General features: G+C 40.0%; 3 protein-coding genes across 3 annotated transcripts in view; 1 reads left to right on the forward strand and 2 right to left on the reverse strand.

Annotated features, from left to right (window-relative positions):
* Positions 1 to 1,688, reverse strand: part of LOC138043057 (E3 ubiquitin-protein ligase RMND5A-like) — a 14,292-nt gene extending 12,604 nt beyond the window's left edge. Inside the window, exon 1 of the mRNA XM_068889168.1 lies at positions 1,530 to 1,688. Within this exon, the coding sequence (XP_068745269.1) occupies positions 1,530 to 1,665 (136 nt within the window). The 5' untranslated portion in view covers positions 1,666 to 1,688. The remainder of the gene's footprint in view (positions 1 to 1,529) is intronic.
* A 45-nt stretch (positions 1,689 to 1,733) lies between these two features.
* Positions 1,734 to 4,588, forward strand: LOC138043059 (replication termination factor 2-like). The gene has a single exon (XM_068889169.1). It carries the CDS (start codon positions 1,813 to 1,815, stop codon positions 2,737 to 2,739), a length of 927 nt encoding a protein of 308 aa, XP_068745270.1. The 5' UTR covers positions 1,734 to 1,812; the 3' UTR covers positions 2,740 to 4,588.
* Positions 4,589 to 7,825: 3,237 nt separating this feature from the next.
* The window catches only part of LOC138043060 (leucine-rich repeat serine/threonine-protein kinase 2-like), a 33,559-nt gene continuing 31,384 nt past the window's right edge, over positions 7,826 to 10,000 (reverse strand). The window contains 1 exon segment of the mRNA XM_068889170.1: positions 7,826 to 9,930. Within this exon segment, the coding sequence (XP_068745271.1) occupies positions 8,950 to 9,930 (981 nt within the window). The 3' untranslated portion in view covers positions 7,826 to 8,949.

Raw genomic sequence — 10,000 nt, forward strand, 5'->3', positions numbered from 1 at the left:
AGCCACGAACAAGCACTTCACAGTATGAACATCACGCTTATTTTGGTTACATGATCTACATGTACCTTTTGGTGAAATCAGTTCAGTAACAGATGTTATGCCCAATACAAACATAAAGGGAAAAATAATGCCCAAAATGTTCACCCATGAAGTTACACGTACCAAAGGAAACTAACGTAGAAATAAGGTGCTGGTGAGTTGGTGTGTAAAGCATTTTCTGAATCACTTGAATCAAGTGATTTTTGGTTCGAACATGACAAAATCCCCGTTTTACTTTAAATACATGTAATTATTTGTATCCATTTTCCCCAGAAAAAAAGCCATCCATTGGTCGGCTGGATGGCCCCCCTGGTTAAGAGCCTGCCTGTGGTGGCACAAGCTCAGAACCTCAGTTCCAAGCGGGAAATCAGTTCAAAAATTGAATTTGTTTGCTGACTGGACATTACATTTGAGAAAGTTTCTGATTGGATAAATTGAATGCCTTGTGTGATTTTGGCCGAAGAGGTATTCTTTTGAATTCGGAAAACAAAGCCACTTCAAGAGAAGCTGAACTTTTTGACAGGACGAGGAAGCACAGTCCATGTGCTGCTTCAGTGCCTTTGTATACAGAACAACAGCATTGACAACGTGTAAAGACCTATTTTAATCGTAGTTAAATTAATTTTGCTTATCAATTTCCCCTATGAGATATAGAGAGAGCTGTCAAGCTTGTTTGACAGCCATCTTAAAAGGAAATCAACTTATTTAAAATTTAAGAGAAAAAGTTGAGCTTGCCAACAGGAACAGAGGACTTACTGACAAAACAAGGTAAGGAGATGTTCTTGCATTTTGAAGTGTTCCACACTGCACTTTAGGTAATGGTCTCTGTTTTTGAAATCCTGCATTAAAATATGATCGCAAAAAAGTTTTGCACTTCGGAAAACAAATTCTGCTGAAATAAATCAAACTTCGTGCAACCTACTGTAAAATCAATACAATGTTGTTTAAATTGCTCCAAAATTATAAATAGAGTGTGCACATGATGTAATGACAAACTTCAGGAATGTTCTGTGATGAACTTCAGTGTGTGCATTGTGTGAGAAATTCATCTTGATCATGACAGGTGAAACCTGGTTTGACGAGAAATCTGAACTGACTTCCCACATGGATCTGATGCTCTGGGTTCGTGCCACGAGAGGTATTTTTTCTCAGTCCTCGGTCATTGCCTCCAACTCACGTAGCACTCTCTGGGACCTTTGAAAAACGTTCATCTGGCACCCTGGGTACGTGTAACTGTTATTGAACTCCCCCAATGGTCTCAAGCTCTTCCAAATGCTTTAGTTTAATAATTTAACGTGTTCGGCTTTTCTGAACTGCACGTTTTGCAGAAGAGAAGCCCTGACAAATCGCACTCGGATAAGTCATTGAATCCGAGCCATTCAAACAAACTTTGTGTGAAAAATTAATGTTTCTTAAGAGTGCAAGACAACCTTATAATTATGCCTTATGATTGATTACACTGAAACCAGAGAACTGAATTAGAGTCCTACCGTTAACCAAGTCCTGCTGAATGTTAGCAATTTGATTGATCAATTCTGTTAGCGAGGAGTCCGTGTGTTCCTTGATATTGCTGTATTTTTTGGCGAGTCTTTCAAGTTCCCTTTCAACACCCTGACAGGCGTCCATCTTTTTTTTATTTGTTAGCTTGGTAGCCGCGTCTTTGTGTCGTGACCGCAGGGATTCATGGATTCTGCGTCATTTCTTTTGACGCCATATTGTTGCTTGAGTTGTGTGTAGTTTATTTCGTCGAGAAGCTAGACAACTGGTCAAACCATGGGGTGTGATGGTGGCACAATCCCAAAACGAGATGAACTTGTTCGGATGAAGAAGAAACCCGAACAAGTCGACAAAAACTATGAATTGAACGCAAAGTGGTTCCACTGTGCTCTGAGCGAGGCTGAGTTAAGAACACCTATCGTGTGTTGCGAGCTGGGAAACTTGTACAACAAAGAGGCAGTTCTCGAATACCTGATTGACAAGTCTTCTGTGACTACAGATATTGCCAGTCACATCAGAAGTCTTAAGGATGTAAAAGAATTGAAACTGACAAACAACCCAGCCTTTGAACAGAAGTCCATGGAACATGCAGACAGCTATTTGGACTTCCAAGCATCTCGTTTTATCTGCCCAGTTGTTGGGATTGAGATGAATGGACGGTACAAATTTTGCTTTATTTGGAATTGTGGCTGTGTTTTTTCTGAGAGAGCACTAAAGGAGGTTCCTTCAACTGTCTGCAATAATTGTGGAAAACCATTCTCCAGTGATGACTTAGTTGTTATCAATGGAAATGAAGAGGAGGTCAGTGCTATGAGGGCAAAGATGGAAGAAAGACGTCAGAAAACGAAAATGGAAAAGAAAGCAAAGAAGACAAAGATGTCTGTGACTGCAACATCAACAAATGGTGCATCTTCATTGAACAACAGTTCAAATGATGCGAATTCCAAAGATGGGCCTGAAAAGCCAGCCAAGCGAGCAAAAACAGAACATGTGCCCTCATCAAGTAGTGCTGTGGCAATTGGTGGAAAGGTATCTGGAGCAAGTTCTTCAAAGGGAAAAATTCCAGAACTGTCAAAAAACAAGACTGTGGCTGAAGATCCCAAAGCAAGCAAAGTGTTCAAGTCACTTTTTTCATCTAGTCACAAGGATAGACCCAAACATCTTCAATCTAACTGGGTGACATATCATTCATATCACATTTAAGATTTAAGTAAATGAACAGTCTGGGAGATATTATCATATCTTCTTGTCATTGGGTTTAGAGCAGTTTTCAATTGAGTGTCGTAAAACAAAACCAAAGTAATTACTTCAACCAATCACAGCATGTGCAAGCATTGTAATGAACCAATCAAAATTTGTAGCAATTCCATGTAACTTGCTCAAAGCCCAAATCATGCATGTGAGTTTCAAATTATTAGTTTTGGTTTTCCTTCCCATTGGTTAATAAACTTGTGCAAGATTTTAAAACCAGTCATTAAGCGTAGAGATGGCAATCACTTAATTACTTTCGACAGTCAGTTGAAAACTGCTCTTATCTGCAAGGTTCTCAGAAAGTTGCATTGGTGCTTTGCATGTTAAGTTCACTTATTAACTCCCCTTTCTCACTATCCGGAATTGAAAATCTTTTTTTTTCTAATTACATAATTTGTATTGTTATCTGGACTGCTGGTGGTTGGTAGAATTGTCATGTTAACCAAACCATGGCTGTTCAAAAATAATATAAATAAGAATTTCATCCTGTTATTAAGCTATTATCCAATGTCTGCAATCTTGAATGAATGCCTTATTGTAAAGGTTAAGTATTTGTCAAGGTGTTTTGCATCTTTATTGATAGCTTTTTATACTGGGCAAACAATGTCATTATACACAGCTAATTGAGGCCATGTATTGTGACTTGATAGCTCTCATATATTTCAACAACTGGGATCAAGGGACATCACCTCAAATGATTGTTTGTCAGTTTTTGAAACATTAAGAGCCTAATACGGTATTTACAGTACCCGTGTATAAGTTGACCCCCCATTTTTGGTGGCAAAAAATAAAGCAATTTCTTAATTTCTTTGTTAAATGTTCATGGGATACTAATCTTGTATTCTTCGATTTCTGGAACTGTGGATACAAAAAAATCAGGGCCTCACAGGCTTAATAGTTTTGTGGTTCAGCAGTTGCTGTATATGCAGGCATTTTGTCCTTGAGTTAAATCTTTGACCCATTTATAAGGCGAGAGCAATTTTTGGAGGTTCTTTTGAGATCATAAAAGGTCGACTTATACACGGGTAAAAACGGAAATCCATGGAGAATCGTTTAACATAAGAGAACAAAAAACTTGTTGAAATCAAACGTTTTGTGGTCTTGAAATGTCCTCCTTTTGAAGATAATGTTATTTGCCTGAAAAGAGTCAGGACTTTCAATAAACTCATTTCAGACCTCTTGACAGCCCAAAGGCGATGCAGTGGTTGTGGTGAATTTAAACATGGTATTGAGGAACTAATGCAACCACTTGCTCAAAGAGGTTATGCAAGGATTGTAGATAAAATCCCACACCAAACCTTTGTAAATAGTTGAGGCACCACTAACCTCGTAGTTTTATTGTAGGGAGAATGTTCTGGTGAAAGAGTGATTGAAGTTAGTTGTATAAGTACTCTTATTTGTGACATGAAATTTAGTATTGATTATGATGATGTAGTATCACAGAGCCAAGAAGGGTATGAAATGTAGCTGTATCAGGTATTATAACCTCTTGCTAACCAGGCATGAGGGCTGTACCTGAGAATATTGGCCCAAGTTCGTGGGAGTATGGACCACGTGTAAACCAAACGCAACAAGTTCAGTACAAAAACGACAGAGGGCCAATATTTCCCAGTACGGTGAGGTTAGTAAGTTGTTTATTATATGGCCTAGTTTTTTGGATCAATCATGCACTTGGTGAATATTGGTAATCTTCCTCTTCCATCAGCAAACTTGAAACACTGACTTTTAACGTTTAAAATTAAATTCAGCTGGCTATAATTGTACTATTATGATGAAAAAATTAAAACCCACTTTATAAGAAGTTTTTGTGTTCTGCTCAACTTGAATTATCCAGGTAAAAGGAGAATATGGAAACAGACCGTTAACGTGGTGATCGTCTGTACAGTAAAAATCCCGACCAAAAACCAGCCAATCAGAGTGCTCCATTTTGCCTGAGAAATTGCTTGCCATATAATATTGGGAGATAGTTCAGCAGTAGCTGCAATGACCACTTTGAAATTGCAGTTTTCAGATTTTTATCCTTGATTTTAGACTGCATTTGAAAACAATGGTTTATGCAAAATTTGGGAGGCAAACAAAGTGTATTATGGGGATAATAGAGATAATAGAGAATACCGAAACTTCAGTTAAAAGTATCTAGAGTCTGATTTTGTTTTGAAAGAATTTTGGCTACTGAAGTGTTTCTCTTACCCTTTGTCTTTGTGGTGAGTTTTCCAAAGATCTTAAATCTGTTCAACATTATTAGCACTTTTAGTGTTTAGTTCCCAGTATCATGCTCATTGCTGTGAAAATATCCAAAATGGCAGCTAAAACAAGGCAAGTTGGAGTGAACTAGGGACTAGAACATTATTATTTTTAACTGAATAACAAGTGTTGCTGGCACAGGCTACACTTGCTAAGGAACACTTGTTCGTCTTCTACGCGGCAGTTTATTTTTCCTTTTTGAGTCAATTCCCCACCCCCGCAACAACATAATTGGCCAAAAGTATCAAAAGCCCCCACCCTGGGGTGAGTAAAGCCAGGTGACCCTTTAGACCTTGCAATGTATGTACCACTCATCTTTCGTTCAGCCACCTCTTACGAATGTGAGAAGTTCATTCGAACACCTTCTGGGTATTTTCCAAGATGGCAGAGTTATTTTCAGGCGACCTCGTTCCCAGGACCTTTCTCTCACTACTTGGGGGCGGAAAAACTTTGGGAACAAGGTTGATTTCCAAGGCCTCATTATGCAAGATGGTGGCCATGTCAAATTCGCCACCCTGGGGATATGTCATACGATCAAAATCCCCACCCTGGGAACAGACCTCACAGTCAAAACCTCGTGAGTAGCCCCCCCCTCCTCGCGGGGCTTAACATTGATAGGTGCATAATTGTCAAGGAAACTTATCAAGGAAGACTTGATGGTGTAAACCTCGTTCGTCTTCTGCCCACACTTCAAATATCTACATTGTGGGGCGGGACAAGGGGGTCAAAGTCCCCCGCTTCCTGTACCCTGCTCTCCCACTTCCCGTACCTTTATCTCCCTGCTCCCGCCCTTTTCAATCCTGCTCCCGTCCCCTTGGGGACCCCCTGGGAAATTTCGGAATTTTTAGTCCTCGGAAACGCGTTTTCAGCCATCAGTCCGGAGTTTGTTGGGATCATAAAGTCATTAAAATATGGAAGCAGGATATGACGAACTTGCAGCGATGTCACCACGTAGTGAAATCTTTAGTCCGTTCTGATTCACGGTCATAAGGAGCAACCGAAGAATATTACGACCTATTAAGATAGGCTTCGATGACATTTTTATAATCAAGTGGCGTCGCTTTGCTCGTCTTGCAGCAGTTACGCGACAGCCGATTGACATTTCATGACCTATGATGTAACCATCGTGAAAGGGTTTACAATCACAGCTGTCCATGGCTGCTTATTGACTGGGTGAAATGGTTGTGCGCATGCGTGATGTGTTACCCTTCACTGGGTTGGTGTTGGTGTCACCTTGCTTTTTTTGTTGCACCGGAAGGAAGCCTGCTTTTCAGCCCATGCGCGAATTTTTTTTGCTTGATTGCTCGAAAGACGCAAGTCAGATGTCCTTTGCGTTCTTGTTTATTTTAAGTATTGTAACGCATTAATAAATGACAACAAGAAGCGTTTTGCATTTTCCTCCCGATTCCCGCCCTCTTAGAACTTCCGCATCCCGCCATTTCGTCTCGCGACTCCCGTACCCCTCCCGCCCCTATTCTCCAGGGCTCCCGCCCCCCCTGTCCTCCTCCACTACATTATTTAATATGGACAAGAATTCGAAGCAACATTATCCTGGATTCGAACGCCTGTTGCCTGAAAAGTATGTCCAGGAAAAAAACTGACTGTTTTGCACTCCTTTCATCACTCAAGAAACGTAAACTCCGGGTATGTGGAAAACAAAGATCACTCGAGACAAAAATATAGCACAACACATTTTTGTTCTTATCCTTGAATTACAATCGCCTGTGTGTCGAAAACGAAGACCCTGCGATAATTCACCTGAATTATTGAATGATTAGCTTTATTATTATCGAATAATTATAATCAAACAATAGGAAAAAAGAAATTGTGTTCTGAGTTTTTGTCACAGACCGTTTGACGAGCTTTTTTTTTTCAGGGTGTCTTCAGAAAGAAAATGGAAGCAACCACACGTTTCCATGGACCGTCGATCATCTTCAGTTGCAAGTGGACCTTACAATGCGAATTTGAACTTATAGTCTTATATGTAAATAGAATTCCAAATTATCGTTAAAGTTACAACGCTGAGTGAAAAAAGTTAAAGGAATAATGCGCACGCAAGTGATACAATGACACGAAATTAAAGCAGTCAACTGAAACAGAAGGAAATCCACGCAGACCATGTTTCGAAAATGAAAGAGTTTCCGTTTCCGTGTTTTTTTTGGTTGTCTGTTACAACTGGGATTCTCCGAGCGGTTATGAACTGCTTCTTTGAGCAACAACTGGAAACGATTTGTTGCGTTGTCTAGAGCGTCTATTGTGACGTCCATCTGCAACTGATCGATGGTCGATCGAAACGTGTATCGCAGAATCAAATTTGTTGTTAATTTTCACGAATACTAGTTCGTTTGCTGTTATCAAGACTTTTCTGGACTTATTTTTCCACATAGTTGCCGGGGTGCGTTGAAAACGAAGACTCTCTTCGGAAATGCATCTGAAATGACTCACTAGCCAACTTTTGGTACAGGCACAGGCAGCCCAAGCTCGATGTACGATTTATAGACGTTGTATGGGAAAATTAACTTTGAGATTATAAATGTAGAAGTAAACTTTACCTACCTCTACGTACAGTTGTCCTCACCTCTTCTGTGCAATCGGAGGGCAAACGGTACGTAGAGGTAAAGTGAAGTCAATAAAGCGCATGACCGAGCTTGGGCTGCCTGTGGTACAGGTACATTGTTTTTTCGGGGTCCCTTTGAGAAGAAGGCCCCTTTATGAAAACAAAAACCCCAATAAACCGAAAGCACTTTCAACCCCAAAAGGAATATTGGATTTATGGAAAAGGAAGGACAATATGTAACCCTCAAAAAACGACTTTAATGTCTTGATATGACACTTTAATAATACAACCGCTACTGTGACACAACAAAAGATAACATGACTTACAGCCTTTCAGTATTGCTCATAGCTAAAATTCTACATTATTAAAAATAATTTATGATTTCCAATGTTTTATGAGACGTCTTCGCCAGTCAAATGAAATGGACTAAAAGTTCCATTTTACAGAACAAATTGCCCATTGATAGAAAGTTTCTGTTTCCAAACACGACTCGAACATGATCACATCCCGAATTCTCTCTTAGAAAAACGTGATTTTTGAGATACTCACTAAAAGAAAACATCGCGTTTCCTTTACTTTGCCAATTCTGGAATACTTTACTTTACATTTTGGAAAGTTCGAGAAAAGAATAAGACATTTTTATACCATTTGCACTGTTTGATAACTTACTGTTACTCTTCTGCTATTAAAACTGATGACAGTATGAGTTATCAATTTACACCAGTTATCAAGTTCATTTTACCGTGAAAAAATGCTTTCGACGTAAAAGAAATGGAATCACCTGAAAAAATTGTATAAATATTGTCGTGCAAGAATAATAAAAAAGATTGTTGTACAGATTTTATGAGTTGAAAAATAGACAAGAATTTCTTTCTGCGTTTTTGATTGCTGAAACCTCTAGGCTAAGTATTGATCATATATTTAATTTCATGTGCAGTCCACTTTCGTTTTTTTGAGGAAAACCATTGAATCAAAGTATCACTTATTCGAAGACAAAGACATTAATATCAACCACAGATCACAAAATACAGTAAGCACTTGCATATAAGAACCTGTTAGGCTAAAAAATCCCCCTTACATAAGAACCAGGTTAGCCTAAGAAATTAAACAGGTTCTTCTTTTAGAAAATGAATTTCAAAATTTCAGGCGACTGGAACAAATTGCACTTTAAGCGTATTTTTCATGGTTATGAAATATAAAGGTATCAGCGTCCTCATCAGAGAAAATAAGTTATAACATATCATAGAGTAGATACCTTTTGTGGAAATAAGAACCTAGATAGCCTAAAACTATCGTAAATACCAATGATCCCCCGGCAATGACCAAAGTGAACAATGCCATTTTTATGACAACTTTTTCCGCTAGCTGCTCTCAATAAGTTCACGCCTTTTCTTGATGTGGCATTCCAGGTCTTTGGCCTGTTTAACGAATTCAGCCTCCCACACAAGTGCATGGCCAAAGGTGTTGTTGGTTTGCTTGGTCGATCCGTGGCCAGGCCTTGCAATAAACCCCATAGCACCTGACAACACAAATGAGGTTTCTTCAGTTGGACGACGAGTGTCTACAAGACATCGTACTGCGGACATGTGGCGCCGAATTACGCTCAAATGCTTACGTGTCGACGGATCAATGAGGATCATGTGACCGGTGCCCAGTCCTACCCAAAGGGTCTTGTTTGACAGGAGAAGGCTAACAACGCGTGCTCCTCGCAAATCTTCAGTGTAACCATTGTCTTTGAGTATTGCCATACAATCCACGTGACCAACCAACTTCGCCTTGCAAAAATCCCAACATTCGATAACAGGGCTACTGCGAGTTGAGGTCCACACAAAGTTTGAAGTCACTGCGATGTTCAAAACGAGGCCTTCGTTTCTGTCTTCTCCGTTCCACCGACGCTCGATCTCCAATTTACCGCGATCATTGACTCGCAGCACGACTACTTCATTACCGCAACCACAAAATATCCTTTTCTTTCCAACAGCAGTGCATGCCACAGGATACACATTACACTCGCCACAGGGCGTATCACCGTCCGCTGGGGTGGGACACAAGTCCAACAACTCGGCTTTCGCGTCTTTTCTCTTTACGCTGTAAGCGTCATATACAGCGAGTTGGCCGTTAGCGAGTCCTGCTATTACCAAATCCACTCCCATGTGCTCGTCTGTGAATTGCGTGAGACAGAGTATCCCTTGAGGCAGCTGGGCCTGAGAAAATTGACATTTATGATTGGCAGCGTCAAAAACCCACAGGGTACCAGAGAGGGTACCGGCGAGCACAGTGTCACTATCTACTGCTAAAATACTTTTCACTCTTCGGTCCCTGATAAATGTGCCCGTACACCCCTATGAAGAAAAGAAAGATGAAACGGATTAATAAAACTTTACAAACAAAATTTAACGTGTTCATATACAA

Source organism: Montipora capricornis, chromosome 3 (assembly GCF_036669925.1).
Source record: "Montipora capricornis isolate CH-2021 chromosome 3, ASM3666992v2, whole genome shotgun sequence".
Taxonomy (NCBI): Eukaryota; Metazoa; Cnidaria; class Anthozoa; order Scleractinia; family Acroporidae; genus Montipora; species Montipora capricornis.

Bases quoted from the DNA above. Each gene is read 5' to 3' on its own strand.
- LOC138043059 (XM_068889169.1), top strand. From the start codon at position 1,813: ATGGGGTGTGATGGTGGCACAATCCCAAAACGAGATGAACTTGTTCGG.